At 46.4% G+C, this 26,966-nt stretch overlaps 1 protein-coding gene across 2 annotated transcripts in view; it reads left to right on the forward strand.

The window, feature by feature from the left end:
• The window catches only part of LOC136572430 (charged multivesicular body protein 3), a 43,193-nt gene extending 18,979 nt beyond the window's left edge, over positions 1-24,214 (forward strand). The window contains exons 1-6 of one of the 2 annotated variants that reach the window (XM_066572974.1): positions 7,293-7,423; positions 8,623-8,683; positions 12,912-13,091; positions 14,522-14,643; positions 15,620-15,734; positions 17,497-24,214. In XM_066572974.1, the coding sequence (XP_066429071.1) occupies positions 7,379-7,423; positions 8,623-8,683; positions 12,912-13,091; positions 14,522-14,643; positions 15,620-15,734; positions 17,497-17,642 (669 nt within the window). In that variant the 5' untranslated portion in view covers positions 7,293-7,378 and the 3' untranslated portion in view covers positions 17,643-24,214. Of the gene's footprint in view, positions 1-7,292; positions 7,424-8,622; positions 8,684-12,911; positions 13,092-14,521; positions 14,644-15,619; positions 15,735-17,496 lie in introns of those variants that run through there. The other variant, XM_066572975.1, reaches the window with a different exon arrangement.
• Positions 24,215-26,966: the final 2,752 nt, after the last annotated feature.

Here is a 26,966-nt window from a genome sequence, read left to right on the forward strand (position 1 = left end):
TATAGTAAATGCCTACAATGGTGTCCTTTCTGTTGTTCTCTCCTTGTATTCTTACCCAAACAGTTTCTACAGAACTTCCAGCTCTGAAGCTGGAATCTCTGTGGAGATGAATGTTTTCCTAACATACAGCGCAATACCTCGTCCCCCTTTTTTAGGTCTGTTTCTTATACATATGTTGTATCCTTCAAGCCTTGTGTTCCAATCATGTGTATCATCCCACCAGGTTTCCGTGATGCCGATGACATCATATTTCTTTTTTTGTGTAAGAAGCTCCAATTCACCTTGTTTGTTTCCCACGCTCTGTGTATTTATGTAAAAACATTTTAGTTTGTGATCGGTGTCTTTTGCTCCTACTTTCCTTCTGAATTTTTTGTCTTTGTTCTTTCTTTCCATTTCTGATAGCAATGTTTTCAAATGTATTGATTAGCTGTATACTTTTACCTGGCCTTTCACTTTCCTTCTCATATTGTTCTAGTTTAACCCCTTGAGTGGCGGGTTTCCTACCAACCCTGTCAGACCCACCAGGGCAGGTTTTTTTTAAATGGTCTAATCATTGAATTTCAACTAATTTTGCAGTTGCGTCTCAAGAGCCATAACTTTTTCATTTTTCCATTGACATGGCCGTATAAGGGCTTGTTTTTTGCGGGACAAGTTGTGATTTTTTTTAAACAGGGGGAGGAAAAAAAGAAATGGGGGAAAAAAGAAAAAAAGGGGCCATGTCATTAAGGGGTTAAATAATGTATTAACTTCCTTCTCTGGGTCATTACGACGCATGGATACCACATGTGTGATTGTATTTTTGATTTTTTACAAAGTAAAGGGAGACAAGTGTTTTTTATAATTTTTTTACTTTTTTTTTTTTAATTTTTTTTGTCCCTTTAGGGGACTTCCACAGGGACCCATCAGGACCCCTGATCACATTGCGGGGGTCCGATGGTGACAGCCTTTTACATGCTGCAGTGACAGCCCTTTACATGCTGCAGTCACATAGACTGCCGCATGTAAAGGGTTAACACAGCAGAGATCGGAGGTTTTCTCTGATCTCTGCTGTAAGCGCTGGTACCTATCTGTCCTCTGACAGCTAAGCACCAGCTCTCCCTGCCACAGAGACCATCGGCTTGCTTCTGACAAGCCGATGGTCTCTATGGCAACCTGTAAACAAAGCAGGAGACTTAGAAGCAGGAGATTGCCGGCAAATCGGCAATATCTTCTGCTGGTTTTTCAAAGCCCTTGCTTTGTTCTCTCTGGGTCTTTGCAGGCAGAGCACAATGCCACAGCTTGTGGTATTGTGCTCTGCAGCTCCCATAGTGATACATAGCCTGAAATCTTCCGGGCTATATCACTATCGGCAGTGGAGCTCATCCCGGAAAATTTCCGGGCGTGCCCCTCAAGGGGTTAAAGCTCTCCTAATGAGTGAAGCAAGGCACCAACCAAATATCTGCTTACCTGTTTTTGTAAGGTGCAACCCATCTCTAGCAAGCAGTCTATGCCTTTCTTGGGTACTAACTGTGTCTGTTATTACGCAGATACCACCAGCATTTACAGTAGCTCTAATTATGAAACTCCTCAACAGTTAAATGAGTAATAAGATGAAGCATGTCTCAACACTAGTAGGTAACCAAAAAAATATGCAGGAATAGGTAATCAACAAGACAGGAACAAAATGGTGGTGGTAATCGAATGATTGCAGTATTAGATAAAGAAGCAAATTCTGATCTAGCTTTCCTATATCTTCTCCTGCCCCTAACACCTGCTACTGTGCCGAAGTATCAGTAAAGATATGTCTAATGGAAACTCTATCTGAAGCACTGGCCCTGAACAATGAGAGGACACTAAGACAAGAAAACCAAAGCTGAACTATGAAGCAAGACAAGGCACATACCAACAGGCAAAGGGCCTAATGGAGAACTACAAGGCTAAGAAACAAGAATTTGACTAGTAATAACTATAGATACAAGCAAAGCAAAGCTTCTATATAGAAACAAGCAAAGAAGAAATACTGGATTTAAAAGCACACTGCTTACACTATACCCCCCAACACACAGCAGAAGCCAGGAATATTTGCACAGAGGCTAAACACCCAGAAACTCCTCTCCAAATGAGACTAAGCCGTAGCAAGGTGATCAGCTGTGGGACAGTTGCATAGTAACTGCTCCAACAACAAATTTGTTAGGGAGAAGATGATACTGTAGGCAAATTCGTACTAATCATAACATCTGTGAAGGAGAACATGACGTCATGCCCATCCTGCAGTTAGTTCACATTGCCTAGACTGGATATAAGAGCTTTGACTCCAGACTGATACATTGTAGCAAACTACCAGAGAGGCATTGGGCATCTATTTCTAATGTATTTAGCTCACAGAGCATTGCCTAGACAGGATACAATTGCAGCAGTTTCTCAGCCGAGTGCAGGACTAGCTGTGAAAAGTTAACTTTGAATGCGAACAAGTTTTCATTTTCAGGCCTCGGTCAGACGGGCGGTTTTTCACGCGATTTGTGGATCGCATGACGGATGCGCATCCGCACATCGCGTGACCGGGGCCGACGATTCGCCGAAAAATCTGCAGCTAGCAGCGTTTTCGGCTAAACGGCCCAGCGCTGCCCGCTATCCTCTGCCACAGCTGTGGCACAGCTGTGACAGAGGAGAACGATGTTCGCCCATTGAATTCAATGGAGCCGGCAATCCAGCCGGCTCCATTGAAAGCAATGGGCTGCCGGCAAGCGCGGGATGAATTTTCGGGAAGGGCTTAAAAATATAAGCCCTTCCCTGAAAACCATCCTAAAATGTGTAAAAAAAAAAAAAAAAAAAAAGTATACTCACCTTTTTCCTGCAGCCGGAGTTCAGCCGGGTCCGGCCGGCAGTTCTCCTGAACTGCTCTGTGTAGTATTCAGCAGGCGGGGATTTAAAATCCCCGCCTGTTGAATGGGCTGCCTCTGATTGGTCACAGGCCTCACCAATCAGAGGCAGCACTCACCCATTCATGAATGGGTGAATGAGTGCTGCCTCTGATTGGCTGAGCGCAGGGACCAATCAGAGGCAGCTCTCAGCTGTCATTCAATAGCGCATATATAAAACATAACGAAACGCAGATAGGCGCGTTCTGCTAAAAAGCGGACGTGACTGATCCCATTGCGAAGCATTGGGTCTATATATGCGCGGATCGCATGCGCAAATCGCGCAAAAAAACGCCCGCCTGACCGAGACCTCAGTCAGTGAATAAGATATCTTCAAAGTGGTGAGAAATTAAAATCTAAAGTATGTTAGGAAGTTGTAGGATGTTTCATTCATACACTGAATATGCTTCAATAAGGGGCCACTGCAGCGTAACCCTATTTTTCCATCTCTACACCCCTCACCTAATTGCCTGTCATGCTCTGGACATCTATGTAAATTGTAGCCACCTCCTCCTGTCTGATGCTGAGCTATGACCATGATTTTTCTTTTACAATTCTGTGCTAGTAATCCCATGAGGCTGTACCACAACATCACATGAGCTACTAGACGCTAGTACCATCTCTGCCTGCTGGGAGGATACTATAATTATCACTACTCTGTTTATTCACCTAAACAAGCTACAGACCTAAGTATAGAAGTCTGGAAGCTGAACTAGCATCTTCATAATAACCGTATGATATTGGCCTCTAAACCTCATCAGTCACTGTAATGGGAGTTTGTGTCCCTATCTGAAGAGCAAGAACCCGGGACCGGTATGTACAGTGCGTCTGTGTACGTCTTATTAAAAGATGTTGCTGTGTTTAAGAATAAATATACTTTTCATATCCACTGGTTTGCCACTTCCACCTTTTTGTTGTTGGCGTAGAGTTCAGAGGATTGAAAAAAGGAAGTCTTGAAAGTGCTACTTTTTTTTTGTCTATCCGGAAAAACTATTTAGGAACATTAGAAGCAAGATGTTCACATCAACCTAGACCAATGTCTCCCAAACTTTGGTTTTCACGACCCAACAGGTCACGTTTTCAGGATTTTCTTAGTGTTGCACGTGTGATGTCATTATTGTTGGTGACTCAGAAACTGCACAACTATTCTCTCTACAGGATATCCTGAAAACATGACCTGTTGGGCCTCATGAGGACTAGACCACAAACTAGGGAGTCTGTGAAGAGTGAATCACACCCCCTGGTTTACCAGACCGGTGCTCTAATCCTCCAACTATGATGCCCGTGTGCTGTCCCTTCCCACAACAGGGTAGATTTACCATTGAACATTTACCGTATTGTGGTGCACATTGCGCCACATTTGAGGTGTTTTACTTACTGTCAGACACTTTTCTTTGCGTGGAAAAACGACATGCCCTAAATGTATCATCGTGTGCTAATATGGCCATGTCGATGGAAAAATAAAAAAATTATGGCTTTTGAAAAGTGGAGATGAATATTTCCCAAAAATTGCAACGTCCTTAGTGCCAAAACAGGCCGTGTCATTAAGGGGTTAAGAAAAACCAGGCTGTCTGAAGCAGGATTCAAACCAACAACTCCATTACTCACTACAACCGAAGGTGAGCACCCTAGAAAGCGCAGCCATTCAGATTGACATACAACTAGGGATGAGCGAGCGTACTCGCTAAGGAAAATTACTCGAGAGAGTGTTGCCATTTTCGAGTACATGCTCCCTCGTGCCAAAAGATTAGGGAGCCGGCGGGGGAGAGTGTGGGGGAGATCTCTCTCTCTCTCCCCCCATGCTCACTCCTGCAACTCACTGCTCACCCCCGCCGAACCCCGAATCTTTTGCCACCAGCGGGCATGTACTCGCAAATGGCAATACTCGCTCGAGTAATTTGCCTTAGCGAGCACGGTCGCTCATCTCTACATACAACCCCTAGTGCTCAGAATTCGGTGTGATATGAGTCATCATAAGCCTCAACACAAAAAAATTGTCATATTATGTTAAACTACCACCTAGGGGCTCTGGGACGCTGCTTCAGTAATGTGGAAAGACCTTGAGTGACCTTCAGCAAAAACTGGGATGTCACCAGCGATACTAGAAAGCAAGACTCTGGGATAGGCTGCGCAGACATCGGCGTAGTCGGGGAAGGAGGCCAGTGAGAGTAGTCATTGGTGCCGGTTGGGAAGGTGAGTGGCCATTTGTCGTCTGTTTACATGTCACTACCATGCAGAGTTTTTTGTGTTTTTTTTTTTTTGCAGTTTTTGTTTTCTATGGGGCTTAGGGAATTTTTGTTCAAAACACAGCATGCTCTATGCCTGCCGTTTCCTACTGCCGGTTTTCCATGGGCTTCTCTTTAGGATTTGGAATACGCCTGATTAGAAGTGCTGCCTAATTTGCATGCACTGTATCAATATATGAAGGTGTTTTATAATACATCATTCCTTCAGGATTTTGCAGAGACTTGCAGAAGCAATCGGAGGGAGGAACTGTTATTTTTGGTCGCCTGAATCGAGTTGCTAGGAGAGAATGAGAAGTCTCCATGGCTTAGGGCGTTCCTACGTTTGGTGATAGAGATTCGCTTGCTAATAAGATTAACGAATTCATGCATCAGATATTCTTTAAAATGATTCGCTGGTAGAAATGCCGTAAAAGAAAAAGAAGTTCTTTTCAGAAGAGCTTCGAAGTGTGACTCAACCACATCTGTGTTGTCCAAGGCTTCTGTCCGCTGTGCAGCTTAGTAGACACACCGGCCTGACGAGGCTACCGATCCCTTCGAGTATTGAACCGATTTACTCATCATTTCTGGTGGAGGATGCCTGAAAGTCATAGGGTGCTACAACGGGGCTGACACCCCTTCCCCGTACCCCGCCTGTCTGTATGCGGTGGTTTCACACCTGGTTAGGGCTAAGTTCAGGGGTTCCGTCTCTCTGCTCCGTTTTTAGAGAATTCAAAAGTGAAATGAACTGATCAGTTTTTCTCCCCTATTGATTTCAATGGGTTTTCAAAAAAGCTGAAGGCTTTCAGTCGGCTTCAATTACATCTATTTTCTTCCGTTTTTTAGACTGGAACAAAGACGTAGCAGAGTGCGTCTCTGGGTGGTTTCACATCTGTAGTAGGGATTTTGTTTTCCTGCTCCGTACGGGGAGTAGGAAAGGGGAATCCCCGCAGTCGAACGGCTTCATCTCTAGACATAACTGAACAGTGCAGAACGGACCCCATTAACGATAATGGGGTCCTCCCAGCGCTTTTTCTTCCGGGATTTTGAGCCGGATCCTACAACAGAACCTCCAACCGGAGGATCCGACGCAGAGGTGAAACCGGCCTTTGTGCCAGTCAAAAAACTGAAGTAAAACAGAAGTGAAGTGAAGTCAATAAGAAAAAAAAATGATATTTTATTTAAGTTTTACATCCTCCAAAAACTGAGCAGAAAGAGGAAAAACTCTAAAGCCGGTCTCACAGCTGCATCTCAACCTCCGACTGGAGGTTCCATCGCAGAACCTGCTCAAAACACCGAAGAAAAAGCTCTGCGTACATCGCCCTTCCTTCCGTCCAAAAGCCGGTCAGCTGGGTGTGGTTTATGTTTATGGATGGCTTTTTAAAAAATAGGTTTTCCCACTAAAGACAGTTTTACGTAAATGTCTCATTGGCAGTGTGACCGCTGGGGCCCCAGCATTCACAAGAACGGTGCATGCAACGCGCCCCATGGCAAGTACACGGCCACTGCTTCTATGGGAGTGAGGGATATGTCCCGTAAAAGGGAACAGAGCAGTGGTCAAGCATGTGCACTGCCGCAAAATTTAAAGGGGTCCACTACTCGGGACCATCAATGATCGTCCTGCCCACTGTCAGTAGAGGAAGCCGAGGCAGCATCGGTTTCACTCCCGTTGAAGTCAATGAGAGGGACACGTTGGCTGGATACTTCCGCAGTCAGCACATCATGTCGTGTCCTGGGCAGGGTGGCACTACCATTAATTTCACTGCCAGTGAAGCTGGCGCTACCCCGGCTTCCTGTCATGATGCAGGTCCTGCCACTGACCGCGGGCAGGACAATTAGCTGATGGACTGTGGGCTAGCGGCAAAACCCCCATCATCAACTACTGGATAGGTCACCAGTGAAAAAAAAGCCCAGAATCCCCCATTAAGTTTATGTGTCCATCCAATTTTATTCATAAGTATTATTTTTGTTTACATGTTACTAGGCAACACAATTATTTGACTAACAGCCTCTTACAGCCCATATGTCATATATACTAATAGTACACATATCTTATAGCAGAGCAGCAGGTTAGTGACCAGCCTCCTCCTCCCAGACCTAAGCGCCCACGTCACCAGCGTACGGACGCCAACTGCGCACAACGTCTGACGTCACACTAAGGGCGGAAGTGTCAGGAGGTGTGAAGTGTCGGGCGGAAGTTCTTGACACCGGAAGTGCTGTGGGGAGGCTCCAGCTAAGTGTTATAGTTGTCGGGTAGCTATGGGGTTGTTCGGCAAAACCCAGGAGAGGCCGCCGAAGGACCTGGTGAGTGACGGCAGAGCCGGGACGGACGGGGTGTGTGGTAGCCTGCGCGGTGTAGATGTGCTGTAGTGATTACCGGCTGTTCTTATGTGCCGGGCTTATAATGTGTGTATATCCCTCTCCTTCCTGTGTCAGTATGTTATGTAACGCTAGCTACTGGTTATAACCGTGCGGTACGCAGCGCCCTCTGGTGCCTGTGCAGTACTTTTAGGGTCAGAGGCAGGAGAGGGTGCTATGTATATAGTATGCGGCGCCCCCTTGTGGTGGAACGGTATGCGACACCCTCTTCTGCTGGTGGTGGTGCTTTTACAGTTGGAGGCAGGAGACGGTACTATGAATGTAGTATATAGCACAGCGCCCCGTCGTTCCGGTGGTGGTACAGTACATGGCGCCCCCTCGTGCCGGTGGTGGTACAGTACGTGGCGCCCCCCTCGTGCCGGTGGTGGTACAGTACGTGGCGCCCCCCTCGTGCCGGTGGTGGTACAGTACGTGGCGCCCCCCTCGTGCCGGTGGTGGTACAGTACGTGGCGCCCCCCTCGTGCCGGTGGTGGTACAGTATGTGGCGCCCCCTCGTGCCGGTGGTGGTACAGTACGTGGCGCCCCCTCGTGCCGGTGGTGGTACAGTACGTGGCGCCCCCCTCGTGCCGGTGGTACAGTACGTGGCGCCCCCCTCGTGCCGGTGGTGGTACAGTACGTGGCGCCCCCTCGTGCCGGTGGTGGTACAGTACATACCATAAGCGCTCCCACTGATATTAGTGGCAGTGAAGCCGGCCATGCCCACTGATGATAGTGCAGCGGGCCGGGTGGTCAGCCGGGGGGGTCCCAAGCGGCAGAGCCCCATCCATCAACTACTGATGACCTACCAGAGGGATAAGTCATCAGTTCAAAAATCCTGGGCTACCCCTTTATATAAAGTGTCGGACAAGTAAAGGTGACTTCTTCATATGTGAATTGACCTCCGATAGAAGACCTCTTCCAGTTTGTATTGCACCTGACAGCCGTTGCATGTTGGTGACGCGGCGGATGTGAGGCCGGCCAGTTCTGTGCAGACGCAGCAGATCCTCTGTTGCTGAGATCTGTTGTTTCAGGTCCCCTAGTGCCGCCGGCGCTCACCCCCAACCTGTTTAGTGCAGCAGAAGTGGCACCGCAGGACTCGCGTTATACTGATGGCGCACATCTAACGCTTCTCCTTCCTTTTATAGGTAAATGAATGGGCGCTCAAAATCCGGAAGGAGATGCGAGTGATTGACCGGCAGATACGAGGTGGGTCACGACTTTGGTGTCCGATACATTTTTTTTCTCCCCTCGTTTTTTATTGACTTTATATCTGCAATGAAAATTTAAAAAACCCCTTGCTCCGAAGGCCCCAAACTCCACTTGTGATAATTGGCGCTGAATGAGCAGTGTCTTCCCTGGCGGCGCCATGTAGATGGCGTAACACCGCGGCAGCCCTTCTGTTGACCAACATGGTGGCAGGTCTGTGAGCAACCAGAAGGAGGACACCAAGGGAGCAGAGGGGAACGTAGATGTACCGCTCTGACCTCTAGCTCTGCAGGGGCGTCTAACATGTATTTCCGAGCGATCCCCTGCCTCTCTAACTGGCACACACCCGTTTCCCTGCTGAATGAGCTGCCCGGGCGTCCTGCTTGCCACCATCTGCGCCGCACTGAGGCATCGTGTGATGTCATCCCTGCGTGAGAGGGAGTCGTCGTGCCGCTCCAGATCCCTCGGTGCGGTGCAGACATCTCTAAAGTCAGCATTAAGCAAAGCAGGGGGGATGTTTGAGCTGAAGACCCCGGACTGCTTGCAGAGGTGGACCGCCCATTGGATGGGCCACCGCTAGTTAGCATACGGTGCAGAAGGAACTTCAGCAGCGATATCTCAAGATGGGAACCTCCATTGAAAATAATAAATAGTTCAGACGCACATGCAGAGACAGACGTCCTTTAACGGACCTATATACTGTCTGTAATTGGCCTGAGGAAGGCGCCAACCCGGATCAGCAACGTGCTGCCAATAAAGCTCTAATCTAACCAACCTTCAGTCCTCTTTGCCAGTATCGCCGATCTTCCCTCGTGGTCTTCTTGTGGTGGCCCTATTGACTAGGGTGATGCCAGTGAGCAGTGGAGTCTGCCAACTTCAGAGTAGCTGAATCTAACAGGACCCGGTACAGGGGGAGATTAGCAACAAACGAACCCCCATTAAAGTCAGCAGAGCGGAGGCTACAACATCAGCCAGTCCTGCTGACCCAACGACGGGGCGGGTTAAGACTACCCTGTCCATATTGGGGTATATGGATTTCCTCAGGAGGGCCCCCATGAGCTGGAGCAGCAAGCCCCTCTATAAGAGCCTCGCCCTTCCAGCAGACCCCACTTGTACTTGTATTATACGCTCAGCTGTCGGTATGGACGGCCACCATATAACACTACATTTCACTTGCATCGGCTGCGGCTCAGAAAATACCCGGCAGGCTGTGGCTTCTTTTGGTATAATCGGCTAGGGGGGTCCAAGAGAGGCGGTAACCAGCTTATCACCTTACTGGATGCCTTCTGAAAGGGTAAAAAGACAGCAAAGATAGCGTAAAGGGCAAAAAGAAAGAGAAAATGTAGATAAAGAAGTACAAAAAAACCATTGTGGGGTTGGCGGCTTTTTTTTTTCCACACTTTTCTTGGAAAGAAAGTGCTGATTATGTGGAAATAAACCCCGTGGACAGTATAGTATACGGGGAGCCTCAGTGTGCATAGTGACCAATAAAGGTATAGGGGAGGAACAAAGATGGCCGCAGCGGCTTCCCTGACGCAGATCTGTCCGTGTTCTTGGTCAATACCCGGCAGAATGCAGCGGGGTGAACACACATGCAGGTCTGTAAGGCCACCCGATCTGGTATCATGGGGTTAGTACCCAACCGTATGGACCCCTATGGTCACATAATGCATTCGGCAGTGGACTCTTATGGAGTTAAATGGACGTCTGAGTTGTGGTTCTAGCTGGTCTGAGCGTTTAGTTTCTGCCCCCCGTAACCTGAACCGCTTCTTGCCCCCACTCTCGCTGTGTGCGGGCCCCTGAGATAAGGGGGTCTCTATAAATAGACGCTTCTCTCCGCTCAGCTGTTTGCTTTCTCTGAACATGACATAGAAGGCTGTCGGACATCAGTAGCTGCAGTCTGTGGCCACTAGAGGTCAGTAACTTGTGTTATCATGGTATACATAAGGAATCGGAAGTAAAGTGTGTGCTGGCGCCAGTGTGCATGTCTTGTATATGGTGTATGCCTAATACTCTGTAGGACCCCCTTGTGCTGCGAAGGATACCAAGACCCATGAAGGCCCGGACCCTGCAAGACCCGGCAGCAGCAGAACCTTTAACCTTTTTTTTTTTTTTTTTTTTTCTCAAAAATTCATAATTGTATTTTTTCCATTAACTAAGCTATCTGATGGTTTCTGGTGGGACGGGTTGTATCTTCCAATGGTACTATATAATGTAGCACCGAGAGGAACATCAGCTCAGCGACTCCTACAAGAAACAAAGTATTACAAAATCATCTAAATAAATGTAACCTTAGGGCGCCGGCCACAAAATATCAAAACACGGTTTTTTGTTTTTTTTTTACACGTTTCTAATGCGATCGGCACACACGGGTTCACTCACTGGCGCCAAAAATGACATAACTTTACTCTGTGGGTCAGTAGGATTACCACAGAAGCCCAGTGCCAGTCAGTTGTATCATGGGCAGTCTCCACTACCCATCCAGTGCCCACGCTGACAATTGGTTTACAGTGGGCAGTGGAGACCACCTACATGATGGCTTATTATATTTTTATTTATTTTTGGGGGCTTTGACATTAAGGGCATCCTGTATTCTTGTCTTGTTCCTTAAGGGACGTCTTGCATATCCAGCTTCTCTTTACATATAATGCGCTGCTGACTGATGAATCCGGCGCTGCTTTTCTTATCTTCCTCCGTGCTGAAAATCCGTTTTTATTTTTGCTTCCCGCACGATGTGTGACTGATTGTAGTTCCCTGGCCCCACTTGTCCACGACTCGCTCCCCCATCCAAACCCTAACCATGCCTGCAGCTCCGGGGACCTGGAGGCGCTGTGTGTCACTGACGGACTGCCCCCGGTGGCCCACGTCTGTCCTGACGCTTGCACAGTGACGTCGCTCAGTCTGGGAGATGAATGACTGTTGCGGCGTATTTCTTGAGGCGCCAGCACAGTCCTCCAAGGATGCATGACGTCTCCAGTTTCCCTGAGCTCTAGGCATCGCTCGATGGCCTGGGGGCGAGGTTGGCATTTGAAGGGGGGAGAGAGTCTCGGATGAGTTGGGCAGTGGAGCCCCCGCTGAATAGTCCAGAAGTCACTTACATACCTGAGGGAAGCTCCATGAAATGGGGCCTAGACATCATCGACTGTAATGTGTTTGGGAGCCTTCACCATCCAACGTTGTGTGACTTGGTCGTAAAGTGTCTTCAGTCAGTAGTTCAATCTGAAACCCCCACAGCTGGAAGGAGGATGTGTGAACAATTGCAAAGCAGTAATGGGGGCCGCAGTCATGTGACACGACCGCTGGGTCTTTGGATGCTTATGTGTACCTTGGCATCTGATCCTGCCGTCACACTCTCTGCCATCGGTCCTCTAATTCTTGCTGGCATAAAGAATATTAAGAGGTTCGGTAAAATTGCTGCTTCTATTTTCAATGCAGCGGGGTGATATTAAATGGTGCAGAGGTGAGGGGCGCGGCGTGTGTGTGATCCGGGCAGAGGTGGGGGGCGCGGCGTGTGTGTGATCCGGGCAGAGGTGGGGGGCGCGGCGTGTGTGTGATCCGGGCAGAGGTGGGGGGCGCGGCGTGTGTGTGATCCGGGCAGAGGTGGGGGGCGCGGCGTGTGTGTGATCCGGGCAGAGGTGGGGGGCGCGGCGTGTGTGTGATCCGGGCAGAGGTGGGGGGCGCGGCGTGTGTGTGATCCGGGCAGAGGTGGGGGGCGCGGCGTGTGTGTGATCCGGGCAGAGGTGGGGGGCGCGGCGTGTGTGTGATCCGGGCAGAGGTGGGGGGCGCGGCGTGTGTGTGAGCCGGGCAGAGGTGGCGGGCGCGGCGTGTGTGTGATCCGGGCAGAGGTGGCGGGCGCGGCGTGTGTGTGATCCGGGCAGAGGTGGCGGGCGCGGCGTGTGTGTGATCCGGGCAGAGGTGGCGGGCGCGGCGTGTGTGTGATCCGGGCAGAGGTGGCGGGCGCGGCGTGTGTGTGATCCGGGCAGAGGTGGCGGGCGCGGCGTGTGTGTGATCCGGGCAGAGGTGGGGGGCGCGGCGTGTGTGTGATCCGGGCAGAGGTGGGGGGCGCGGCGTGTGTGTGATCCGGGCAGAGGTGGGGGGCGCGGCGTGTGTGTGATCCGGGCAGAGGTGGCGGGCGCGGCGTGGCGTGTGTGATCCATCATGAAAATTTCGTTATTTAGCGAATTTATTGGTACTGTGGGGATTAATATGACGCTTGTTCCTATTGCAGATATCCAGAGAGAGCAGGAGAAAGTGAAACGATCCATAAAGGACACGGCTAAGAAAGGCAACCGGGAGGCATGTGTTATATTGGCCAAGGAAGTGGTGCAGTCAAAGCGGGCGGTCAACAAGCTGTACGCCTCCAAGGCCCACATGAACTCCGTGCTTATGAGCATGAAGAACCAGCTGGGTAAGTGGCTGCCGGCAGCACTGGGGGAATGTTGGGGGTTTGGGGACATACTACACTAATAGTCCTGCCAAACTGTAGGCTTAAATCCTGATACTCTAAACCAACAAACTTCACTTTCTTTGTATGTGCCCAGATTTGCTGTTTTTGGTAAAATTGTAGTTTGGCGCAATAGTTTCTGTGTAACCTGTAACGGTGGAAATCAAATCTACACTGAATGGCCACGTTTTTTGCCTTTTCATGAAACTTTCCTGTATGGAAATTCTCCCCGTGACCCCGGAGTGCAGCATTAAATCAAGTGACAAGTTTTTTGTGTTTTTTTTTTTTGTTTTGTTTTTTGTGGATCAGCTTCAGTGTGACTCCAGACTAGAAAAGGACAATCCAGCAATCTGATCGACTTCCAACAAGGACCGGTCAGCGGGGCTAGACTAGCCAGGGCCAAGGTCCTACGCTGCCAGCCTTTTGGGGTTAATGGTGTGGGGAGAGTTTAGAGAATGGTGTGATCATTGGGAAACATCCACCAAATGGGGATCCTGTGGATGTAAAGAACCCGTTGACAAAATGGGTCAAAAGAGGATGTCAAGAATCATTCTGATGAGCAGTCAAGAGTAGCCGAATACAACGCTGGTGCCCCAACTGATGTGTCCAAATGCACAGCTCACCGTTCGTTAGCATGGATGGACTAGAACCGTAGAGGACCAGTTCCAGCGCCATTGTGTCTAAGAGAAGCAGAAATGGAGAGTCTAGGAGGCTAAAGAGTATAAAACTTGTATCGCTGATCAGGGGAAAAACCTCTCCTGGTCAGATGAATCCAGATTTCTGTTGCACCGTGCTGATGGGAGGTCAGAATTTGGCGCAAGCAGTATAAATCGATGACCCCTTCTGTCAGCACCACCATCTAATTTATGGAAACTGCATGAAGCTTCCTGTCCGCAGGGGCCGATCTTCCCACGGACTGACTTCATCATGGCATAGCTTCCATAAGGTGTTGGATTCCTGCAGTTCTATCAAAGTGGCATTCAGTGTACTTTATCGCTTCCTAATCTGTGGGATGTGACTGCTGAGACCCCCACTGATTCTCAGAACAAAGGCTTGTTAAGCCAGCTGCCCACAGTGTAAATAATAGGGGCCCCATAGCCATTAGTCGCCTAGCGGTCAGATGAACAGTTGTCCCCCCTTCCTTTATAGTATAGGGGTTGTGCAGTATCTTACATATCTTGTAGTTGTCAGATAAGACTGTGAAGCTCCACGTTCAGCAGCTGCTTGCAGTCACAGTAAAGTGTTGTGCGGCACATAGAGCAAGCCGTAAGGCTTCATCTGTTAGTCCCAGAGAAGGCTTTGTGAGGCAGTGATACTGTAATAATGGCCACAAATGTCACCTTCCTTCATCATGTTGATTGATTATACTTTCTTGCTTGAACATATGGTTCTAGCCGTACTCCGAGTTTCTGGCTCCCTACAGAAAAGTACCGAAGTCATGAAAGCCATGCAAAATCTAGTGAAGATTCCAGAGATCCAAGCCACCATGAGGGAACTTTCTAAAGAGATGATGAAGGTAAGAAAAGCTACACAATATAATAAGAAAGAGGTCACCTCGCCTTCTTAACTGGACCAGGAAAATATCATTGACTTAAGTTCACTGTACTGACCTTGGGTCATATCTGTATTATACTCCAGAGCTGCACTCACTATTCTGCAGGTGGAGTTGCGGTGAACAGTATTTATCCTGTACTGATCCTGAGTTACATGCTGTATTATACTTCAGAGCTTCACTCACTATTCTGCTGGTGGGGTCACTGTGTACATACATTACTTATCCTGTACTGATCCAGAGTTACATCCAGTATTATACTCCAGAGCTGCACTCACTATTCTGCTGGTGGAGTCACTGTGTACATACATTACTTATCCTGTACTGATCCTAGGTGACATCCTGTATTATACTTCAGAGCTGCACTCCCTATTCTGCTGGTGGTCATTTAAAATGGTCAGCAAGCTTGTTATGGGATATTTCCTTAACGGTGTAGCGGAGCTCCTATATTGGTAGTGTTGTTGTTTCCTACATCAGATTGCTGTACAGGTCAGTGAAGTTGGCACTTTACAGAGTGTAGATCCCCAGAACAGGGGCTGTACAGAAAAGATGCTCCTTGAAGGTCATATGTTTTGCCTCTTGATTGGACGATGAGGTCCTCGCTCGTTGATGACGCCTGCTGGAATCCTCCTCTTGTAGTAAGAGCCATCAGCAACCTGTAAGACCATACAACTGTGCACAGAGAAACCAGATTGTCAGCCGCACTCACCAATCGTCCAATCGTGGATGGAGTGGAATTAAATGCACGCTTTATAGGGATAAGATCCAAATCCGCTTGAAAAAGACCCTTGTTGTGGGTGGAAACGGCTGTCGCTGTATACTGTGACCCTGCAGTGGAAATAATAAGTGATTTATTATGAAGAGACGTTGAGAGTTTGATCTCTATTCACCTCTGATGCTGCTCTTTCATAAGACAATACAACTGTGTTTTTTCCTGCAGGCCGGCATTATAGAAGAGATGTTAGAAGATACGTTTGAAGGCATGGAAGACCAGGATGAGATGGAAGAAGAGGCAGAGATGGAAATCGATAAGATCCTTTTTGAAATCACAGCAGGTAAAGAACCCGTCAGATATGATATTCAGAAGGAGACTAGACCTCCTTCTCGAGCGGAAGGATATTACAGGATATAGACATTAGGTGACCAGCGGGTCTGTAGTTCCGGGTCTTACATTTAGGTAGGAACTATCAGAGGTTGATCCAGGGATTATTCTGATCGCCATTATGAAGTCTGGAAGGAACTTTCCCCCAAATGGGCTATTTGGCTTCTGCCTTTTTGGGGTTTTTGCCTTCTTCTGGATCAACTAGAGGGTGGAAACAGGCTGAACTAGATGGACATTGTCTTCATTCAGCCTCACCTACTATGTTACAGACACAACTCCGAGGTTAAATTTGCTCATCTGAATAGACCCGAAAGGAGGGAGTCCCAACTTGCTCCAAACTTATCAAATCACTCCAAAATTTGGCTTATTTCCCCTTCATAGTAAAATCTGCACCTGATGTGTCACCTTAATGATAAAAAGTTCTGACCACCAGAATGCAAATGGGCACAATCCACTCACCACCACTAGATCCAATTATCAAGCACCACAGGCTTAAAGGGGTTGTCCCGCGGCAGCAAGTGGGGTTATACACTTCTGTATGGCCATATTAATGCACTTTGTAATATACATCGTGCATTAAATATGAGCCATACAGAAGTTATTCACTTACCTGTTCCGGTGCTGGCGTCCCCGTCTCCATGGCGCCGACTAAAGCTGCCTTCTCCTTCCATTAGACGCGCTTGCGCTGTGCGGTCTTCTGCTCTGTTGAATGGAGCGGCTCCGGCGTGCTCGCGCCGGAGAACGGGTCTGCGCATGCGCAGAAGACATGTGCGGCGCGAGCACGCCGGAGCGACCCCATTCAACACAGCAGAAGACTGGACAGCGTAAGCGCGTCTAATGGAAGGAGAAGACAGCGTTAGTCGGCACCATGGAGACGGGGACGCCAGCAACGGAGGGGGTAAGTGTATAACTTCTGTATGGCCAATATTTAATGCACGATGTATATTACAAAGTGCGTTAATATGGCCATACAGAAGTGTATAACCCCACTTGCTGCCGCGAGACAACCCCTTTAAGGAGGAGGAAGGAACACTTCACTATTGGTGCAACAGGAACACAAAGAATCGGCCAGCACTCTCCAGCTATGTCAAATACTTTTATTGTATCTTGATTAAAAACCTCACAGGAGCAGAAAAAAAACACACATGAACGCTCTTACACGATTGGAGCCACACAAGCTTGTATAGCTCAAATTGTGTAACAGTGTTCTTGTGTCTTGTCCTTTTTTTCTTTTCTGCTCCTGTGATAGCGCTATATATATATAATTTTTATTAAAGAAACCTTTATTGGGTATTCTTCTACAATACAGACCTGCATAGGAAGGGATATCAGCGGTGCTCTGTAAAGTTCAATAGTCAGAACTCTTGTTCTCCTCCCGTCCTCTGTAATTACATATACCCTTTTATTTATTCTCCCCCCAAAAACAGAACTCAAGATTCCCAACCTGGGAAATGGTAGTAACTAAAACATAGTATATACGTATAGATTTATATCATTTTTTATTAATTCTTCTAAATATAGGTAGTGACGTTGGATTATTATTTTTTTAATATCAGTTCTTTTAGCATAAAACCTCGATGTCTACAACCGGTCATTTTCTGATGACACATTCCCTTTAACAAAAACCACCAGATGAGACCTTCTGAAGGACGCTCTGCTATGGTGGACTGTCTTCATAGTATCTGTACTGCAGTTAATGTTGGTGTGTTTTCTAGGCGCCTTGGGCAAAGCTCCCAGCAAAGTCACAGATGCCTTACCAGAGCCCGAAGTGAGGGGAGCCACAGCTGCTGTGTCCGACGAAGAAGAGGAGGAGGAGGACTTGGAAGCCATGCAATCCCGGCTCGCTGCCCTCCGGAGCTAATGATGCCCTGTACAGACTCCGTCCTTTATATTACTTGTACCTTTCTTCTGTGGAAGTATTTTGGGTTCTATATATATATATATTACTATATAAATCTATCTCCCCTCAGCTTATTAAAGGTGACATACTCCTCGTGCTGTCGTCTTCCCCTGGTTCCTGGTACTTGCCCTCTAGGGGGCAGGCAGCGGGGATGGCTCTCACTGTGCGCCATGCACTTGTCTTACCTTTTTGTGACTGGATAACCCACGATGACCTGCTGCGTGTGATCAGTGGACGGACAGACAATGGACTAAGAGCGGGTTTTGCATCTGTTAAATGATGGCTATATTACTGTATCTATATATAATCTATTTTTTATCTTCTGATTAAGTTGTTAATTGCGTTGTCAGATGGGTTGGATGTGGTCTATTGATTGCCTAGCTGTGGAAGGACCCATACAGCGTATATGTGAGTATGTATCATGTCTGTCTGCACAGTTACTACAGGTTGACTCCACATATCAGTAGTGATGTCTGGTCGCTAGGATTGCTCTTTTATGTACTTTATATGAGGTTCTGACCTGGATTTGGAAATGTCTTTAATTTTTATTTAGCACTAGGAATTGCTTTTCTGAAATCGGGAAGCTTTTTATGCTTTTATTGCATCTTCACACTCTTTGAGCCTCCTACAGTTTTGGAGGAGCTCTGCTTGTTCTATAGGAAAAATACATTATGGTTTCTGGCAAACAGGGCTCTTTCAACCTCAGAGAGCTGTAGCTCCATTATGACTTTTTTTTTTTTGCTTTGCTTTAACATGACACCAAAAGCATGCTCACGCTAATAGAACTGAAGCTACAGCCATTTGAAGTGGGGTCGGTAACACTGAATTTACAGCTGTCATTTCAGTGTGTGTACAGAGGGAGGTGCAGCGGACAGGGAGCAGCACAGAAGATCTACCACTTTCCTTCCTCTCCCTCTGTCCCAAGGGAGGGGTAACATGGACATTTTCATGTAATTACCCCCTTTATCAATCATAGAAGATATTTTCTCTTTGACCTCTTGCTAATCTTCTCATTATTCCTCTACGATTTTTAACCCCACTAACCGTAGGATCTAAACAATTTTGTATAATTAGAAAAATTATGTATAATTTTTTTCCCCCCTTACACAATGCTTTAAATATGGAAAAAATTACCTTTTAGTCCCCGCATACGTAACTTCTGGCGCTATACAATATTATGTTATTTATCCAGTATGGTAGTCCATCAAAAAAATCCTAAAATAGCAGTTTTCCTGCTTCTTCAAAACAGGAATAAAAAGTAATCAATAAGTCAAACATCAAAGTGGTAGCAATAAAAACTACAAGTCATCCTGCAAAAAAACAAGCCCTTGTACAGCTCTTGTCACCTGAAAAATAAAAAATGCTGCAATTGTGGACTGTGGTGCTTAAAATGAAGTAGTCAAACATATCAAAAACTACTATGTAAATCGGGTGTTGTTATAATCGCGATGACACATAGAATAAAGTTACCGTAAGATTTATACCACATGATGAACACCGTAAAAATCCCTAAAACCAATTTTGAAAAAAGCTTTTTTCTTTTTTTTTTTTTTTTTTTGTCCCTCATCACCCTGCAAAAAAAAAAAATTCTTGAATATCTAAATAAGTTATTGATGACGTTTATATGTAACCGAAATTGGTCCCTATAAAAACTAGAACTCGTCACGCAAAAGACAGTCTTGTACTGCAACACTGATGAAAATAATATAAAAGTTATGAATGCTGGAACACAAAAGGTAAAACTGTTTATTGGTTCTCAAGTCTAAAATTAGTTCTGCTACGAAGGGGTTAAAACTGGACTTGAGGCAACTGATTAATGTGCTGAATATATCTACAGGGAGGTTTATTCCCTTTAATGTGACTGTTGGGGAGTTAAAGGGGTTGTCCAGCTTTAGAAAAAAAAGGCTTTGTGTGTTTATAGGCCCTGTCCCGTGTTGCAACTCATCTCCATGCAGTTAAAGTGACCTTCAGGTCCCGGGGATGAAACTAGTCCTGCCATCGTAAGGCAAGAGGGACATATTATCCGCTGAGCTCTGTTTGTGCCAGCGTAAATGTCAGACCTCACAACCTGTACAAGAGAAGTCAAGAAAATATTTCCTAAATTGGTCGGTTTTTCTATCGATTTTTCCATGTAGTCAGCTGCTTTAGTAGATCTCATCCTGTCGCACAATAGCAAATTCCTTTAAAACACTACACCGTCTTGTCTGCCATGTTGGAGCACAGAGACACTTTAAAGCGACCCTCTGGTCTTGGACCAACAAAGATGGCCGCGCCTCTTCTTTGACTACCTGATGCACACTGTGCGTTGGTACGTAGTGGTAGTCTAAGACACTTCATGCTGATCACATGGGCAGAACTGGCCAATCAAAGCATTATGTAGTGTCGGCCATCTTTGTTTGTCCAGGGTCGGAGGGTCGCGTTAACTATATAAGCCAAATGACTAAGATGTGCTAAGTGTGTACTACGGTTTACACCGTCTGCAGAGCTGTAGATTGTGGGATCTAGCCTTAATTAGTGAACAACCAAAACTTCCTGTTAGCACACGGTCCACAACTCACAATGCCCACATCAGTTAAAGCAGAGGGTGCTGCACCTCTTGTGATAGGGCGCCCCCAGAGGGCTGTAGGGCTATTACAAACACATCACCATTCCCTACAGTTAACCGCCACCACAATAGACTTTCGGAAGAGGTGAGCAGGAACGGCACATGAAATGCTGTGGAACGTGATAACCAAAATGACTTTGCAGTGTGTTGTATGGCTCATGCAGCGCCGCCCCCCTCTCCATCTCTTGTATGTATAATGGCACGACGGGAGTTTTCTGCATCCTACGTTTAACCCTAAATGCAACTAAAATTTCTTAAAAGGGCCGTCCAGAATTTGAGAAATGTGTCAGCTTTCTTACAAAAATGGCACTATGGGAACACCAGTTGGGTTTTTCAAAGACGCCAGTCATGTTTTTCTAATCTTGGATACCTTTAAAGGGACCCCGTCAGCCCAGAACAGCATCGTAACTTTATAAGCATCGTTTATGGTGGTGTTCGGGGAGCAGGGGATGTGTGTTCTTTTTTTAAATACACGCCCTCTCCCTGAATCCTGGGTGTCCTCCAGTGAAGTTCATCCACAATCTCCAAATTTGCGCCTCTCAGACTTCTGTGGGGGAACAAGATAGAAAACAAAAACAGGCAACCGAAATAGTGGGCTAGGCATTTTGTGGCTTATTTACTATTCAGAATACAACTATTTCCTGGCATAAATTATGCCAGAAACGTCTGACATGCTTGTGCCACATTTTTAGACACTTTCTGAAAGTCCTAAATTGTGCCAACTTTTTGGCTCATTTTTTGGTGTAAAGTAAGCCCCCTAATATGTGGTGTAAACGTAGTCTTATAATGCACCAGATGTAGGACTGTGTATAGTTTGCCCTAGCTTTTAGACCGTATTAGTAAATAGGCCCAATGACTATGTAGTATGCTCTCCCCCATAATTGTATAGTAACTATGCAGTAACTCCAAAATGCATGATCAAAACAAGGAGCCCAAGGCCTCATGTCCACAGGCGGACCAGCTTCCGCATGCGGGAGCCCACAGCAAAATCTGACCCTGCCTGAGGACCCTGTGGGTCTTCATTTTCTTCTCTGCGGATGTGTTCGCAAGCGCCGGCCACTCATGCGCAGTGGTTTTTCTTTTTTTGTTCCCCTTAAACACCTGCTTTCCAGCAAAATCTGCGGCCCGTCCGCTATTGAATTCCGGACAGGCTGCGGATCGGAGGCTTCCATTGACTGTGTGAGATCCACATGCTGCGATGTTTCTGAACCAAAAGGTCCACAAATCAAATCCTGCATGTTTTATTTCATTTGCGGACGCCCATGTCGCACAATAGCAAATTCCTTTAAAACACTACAACGTCTTGTCTGCCATGTTGGAGCACAGAGACACTTTAAAGTGACCCTCCGGTCTTGGACCAACAAAGATGGCCGCACCGCGTCTTTGACTATCTGATGCACATTGTGCGTTGGTACGTATTGGTAGTCTAAGACACTTCATGCTGATCACATGGGCCAATCAAAGGGCCATGGGCCAATCAAAGCATTATGTAGTGTCGGCCATCTTTGTTTGTCCAAGGCTAGAGGGTCGCGTTAACTATATAAGCCAAATGACTAAAATGTGCTAAATCTGCAGCCCGTCCACAATTGAATTCCGGACAGGCTGCGGATCGGAGGCTTCCACTGACTGTGTGAGATCCACATGCTGCGATGTTTCCGGGCCAAAAGGTCCACTAATCAAATCCTGCATGTTTTACTTCAGTTGCGGACGCCCATGGATCCTTATGGGCGACTTAATTTGTGGATCTTCCACGTGGATGACCTGCTAATCCGGTCCGCCCGTGGACATTGGGGCTAATACTACCATAAAATATATATTTTAATAGATATATACATTTATACCAAAAAAGACAATTGTAGGATCTCAATAACTAGTGCACACTATAGGGCAGGGGTGTCCAACTCATTTTCACCGAGGGCCACATCAGCCTTATGGCTGCCTTCAAAGGGCCGATTCTAATTGTTAATTGTAAGACAGTATAGTAAAAGTGAATCCCACAGTGGCCCGATTGGTAATAAGGTCCCCCATGGCGGCCACTGAGATGCACACTAATATATATATATATAATATATATATATAAAAAATTTTAATTTCATTATTGGACAGGCGCACACTATTACGCACATATAGCACAGGCGCACACTATATTTTTATATATATATATATATATATATATATACTCATTCACAGGTGATATATATTTATTTATTAGAGATGAGCGAGCACCCAAATGCTCGAGTCCGCGTTATTCGAGTCGAGCTTCTTGTAAAATTCGAGAGCTCTACTCGAGTAACAAACCCCATTGACTACAATGGGAGACTTGAGCATTTTTGTATGTGGGACGCCGGGTCCCGAGCTTTGTTTTTTTTTTTTTTTCCCCTAGGTTTCTTTCTTTCTCTCTCACTTTCTGTCTCTGTCTGTGTCTCTCTCGGGGAGGAGACAAAAACTGGGTCGGGGTCAAACGTGGCTTGATGCTCGTTTGAGTAACGAGCACCATTGAGTAAGCTAATACTTAAACGAGCATCAAGCTCGGCAGAGTATGTTCGCTCAACTGTAATTATATATATATATATATATGTGTGCACGCAAGGACACTTCTGTATTTTTATACACATTTTTAATACTTACCTGCATCCAATGTGGTCCCACTGGCATGTATACCGGCTGCTCTCTTCTTGGGGCCCTCCTGCATACCTCGGCCCCTGATGTCTCCCCAGGCCTGCAGCCATGAACAGAGGGTGTACGGGTGAGAGGAGTTCAGTGCTGACTAAGCTCTCACTCTGCAGCTGCTCCTTCTAAGCGTCGCTCTCCTCGCTGCAGAGATCATGTTCTCTGCAGGTTTCTTCCCCCCTCCTCTGTCATTGTCAGTGTGCTATCGGCATTCCTCTATTACTGTCTGCACTAGACAAGCCGATAGAAGATCACCTACTGACAGCAGCACGGAGGTGAGGGAACTTTGTGCACAGCCCGCGGGCCACAGAAAATGAGGCGGCGGGCCTTGTGTTTAACACCTGTGCTATAGGGTATTAGCCATATCACATCACTATAGTACGAGTACACACAAGTGTATAGAATCCCACAAGATGCCCCAAGTGCTTAATGGGTAATATATGAAACCTATATAGCCATTAATAGTTCTGCACCCCAATATACGTTTCATGCCTTCTTCCTCAGGAGAACAATTATAATACTTGCACTTTTTATGTATGTACTATAGTGATCCACAATGGACCTCTGTGATATGTGGGGTGTGGCTAATGCTCTGTAGTCTGAACTGGTTATTGGGATCCTTCAATTGTCTTTTGTGTTTGTGTGTATTTTAAAGGGGTTTGCCAGCACTAAACTATTGATGACCCGCCCTCAGGATGGGTCATCAATAGTTGATCATGGGGGGGGGTCCGTTGTTTGAGATCCCTGATGATCATCTGATTGAAGTGACAGTGGCACTCTGGAGTGTGGCTTAGCTGCTGTCGGGTCACGTGGCATCACTGCGATCGGTGGGGATCACAAACCACTATCCTGAAGATGGGCCATCAATAGTTTAGTGCCGGAAAACCCATTTTAAATGTTTTCTATTAATATATATATATATTTTATGTTCATATTAGGCTCCTCATTTTGTTTCCATTACATGGGAGGGTGCGCACAAAAGTCACATTTTCTGACCATGCATTGGCTTCATCGGTGGACACCGGGAGATTAAGTTAAAACATTTTTTTTTAAAGTGCATCCCCTGGCTCAGTCACCTCACCAAAGTGCACCATAAATGAGTTAGTGGCGCTGTTCTGTGGTGACCGTGTCCCCATAAGACACTATCGCCCTGAGATGGTGGATCGCGGTGTGGCAGTATGTGCAAGCTGTTTGCTAATTTGGTATATTTTTTTGATTGTACGGCACTGAAACTTTAATAAAGACTGTTTTTACATTGGTTGTTGGGTTGTGTATGTTGGTGCAGCGAAATGCAGTCGTTCAGGAACAGTATTGTTGCCTTTGTCTGTAACGGAGTATCCCATCCACATAATGCACACATTGCCTTGTGCTTCTCCCACTGCCCTTATTCACAGGAAAGCCTTATACCCATATCACTTACAAGGCTGTGTTGTACCCCTCTACAATATGGGCTACATACAATTCTACAATTTTAGAGATTTTTTTTTTTGCATGAACTCCGCTCCATTACATGTTGAGATACTCGACCCAGGAAGCATTGCTTCCAAAGAATACAGTGCCTAATGGGCACACATTACATCGACGGCGTGCCTATAATACAGCTGGTGGAGATACTGATGCTATGTACATGGCTGTTACACATCTGCCTTGTATAGTTTTTTTTTTTCCCAATATTGTAGCTCCTTTTGTTTCATACGGATCATATGTGGTACAAAACGTGGACCACGCATATGAGACTGCAAGGCCGGGCTCACACAAGTGTAATTTACTGGCATATTACGTGCCCATAATGCACGGTGAATGGCGTCAAAGAAATGACATTGATTTTCATTGATCCGTTTACACTTGGTTAAATTCATTGCATATAATATGTAAAAAAGACCGCAGCGTGTTCTATGTTACCCTGTTGTTCTCTATGGGTGCGTATGTAGGGCGTGTTTTATGCAGGTTGCTAGGAAGCATGAGTTAAAAGTTGGGGGGAAAAAAAAGCCAGTACATGATAGTGTGCGTGACATACGGTGTCAGGCGCAGGCATACATAATTACACGTGGTGATAAAAGCTCCACACACCAGTAAAACGCTGCATTGTACTAGATGATCATGTGAGCCCGGCCTAAGGTGGTACATGGAGTCTGTGTACTACTGTGCAACACCTCGGGGGACAATGGTTCCAAAACATTTATTTATTTTTTTATTCGAGGGGTTATTCCACTTAAAAAAAATTACCAAATTAAACAGCTGATTATGACCTGAAACAAGAGAAACAATACTCCCTTTTATTTTTTCCCCGGTAAGTGGCACCACGGCTCTCCTAGTCTGTGTTTACAACAGTGTCGTCGTGTGGCATAATGGCGTGCAGGATGTTGGCGCTGATGCCGGGAGAACAGACTGTGAACAGGCTCCTGATTGGTTGCAGCTGTCACCTGACGTGCTGTTAACTCAGACTAGGAGAGTCGCAGGAGCCACTGTTTACTGGGAGGAGGAGAGGATTGGTTCTCTGGTAGCTGTTACTCATTTTTATTTTTAAGTGCAACAACTCCTTTTAATCCCTTATGGGATTACACCCTCCCCCTTTGTCTCCCTTTTTTTTCCTCCCCACTTTCAAAAACTCTTCATTACTCTTGAATTTATCAACATAGCTGTGTGAGGGCTTGTTCTTTTTTGTGGGACAAGTTGTATTTCTATTGGGGGACACAGCTAAAGACTGTGCATATACCTACTCCCACTAGGAGACGACATGACGTAGAAAAGTGTTAACTCCTCCTACTAGCTATACTCCTGCAAGCACCAAGCTGCTCAGTTTTAGCTTAGCGTCTTTAGGAGGCAGACCTCTTCAATCAACAGTCTTTAGGACCACATGGATGTGGGCCACAGGGCAGGCAGGACTCTCCCTGTTCCACACGAGGAGGGCAAATGGCAAGTATCTGCCCTCCTACAAAAAGAAAAGGGGGTACATCAATTCTGCTTGATAGTGACCCACCAGCCATAGGGTTTCCCATCCTGGAGCACTCCCATCCATTGGATGGTGAGTAGATGGGGGTTCACTGCTGGATAAGAGAGCATTCCCCAGCATCCTGACAACCCAAGCAGTGTCCTTGGTTTTCTGAGGTGAGCTCCTCGCACTGCCTCGATCCACGGTAGTACAGGTTTACTGTGCCAAGGACCTCATACAGTTAGGGCCAGAAATATTTGGACAGTAACACAAGTTTTGTTATTTTAGCTGTTTACAAAAACATGTTCAGAAATACAATTATATATATAATATGGGCTGAAAGTGCACACTCCCAGCTGCAATATGAGAGTTTCCACATCCAAATCGGAGAAAGGGTTTAGGAATCATAGCTCTGTAATGCATAGCCTCCTCTTTTTCAAGGGACCAAAAGTAATTGGACAATGGACTCTAAGGGCTGCAATTAACTCAGAAGGCGTCTCCCTCATTAACCTGTAATCAATTAAGTAGTTAAAAGGTCTGGGGTTGATTCCAGGTGTGTGGTTTTGGATTTGGAAGCTGTTGCTGTGACCAGACAACATGCGGTCAAAGGAACTCTCAATTGAGGTGAAGCAGAACATCCTGAGGCTGAAAAAAAAGAAAAAATCCATCAGAGAGATAGCAGACATGCTTGGAGTAGCAAAATCAACAGTCGGGTACATTCTGAGAAAAAAGGAATTCACTGGTGAGCTTGGGAACTCAAAAAGGCCTGGGCGTCCACGGAAGACAACGGTGGTGGATGATCGCCGCATACTTTCTTTGGTGAAGAAGAACCCGTTCACAACATCAACTGAAGTCCAGAACACTCTCAGGGAAGTAGGTGTATCTGTCTCTAAGTCAACAGTAAAGAGAAGACTCCATGAAAGTAAATACAAAGGGTTCACATCTAGATGCAAACCATTCATCAATTCCAAAAATAGACAGGCCAGAGTTAAATTTGCCGAAAAACACCTCAAGAAGCCAGCCCAGTTCTGGAAAAGTATTCTATGGACAGATGAGACAAAGATCAACCTGTACCAGA

This window comes from Eleutherodactylus coqui, chromosome 7 (assembly GCF_035609145.1).
Source record: "Eleutherodactylus coqui strain aEleCoq1 chromosome 7, aEleCoq1.hap1, whole genome shotgun sequence".
In the NCBI taxonomy this organism is placed as follows: domain Eukaryota; kingdom Metazoa; phylum Chordata; class Amphibia; order Anura; family Eleutherodactylidae; genus Eleutherodactylus; species Eleutherodactylus coqui.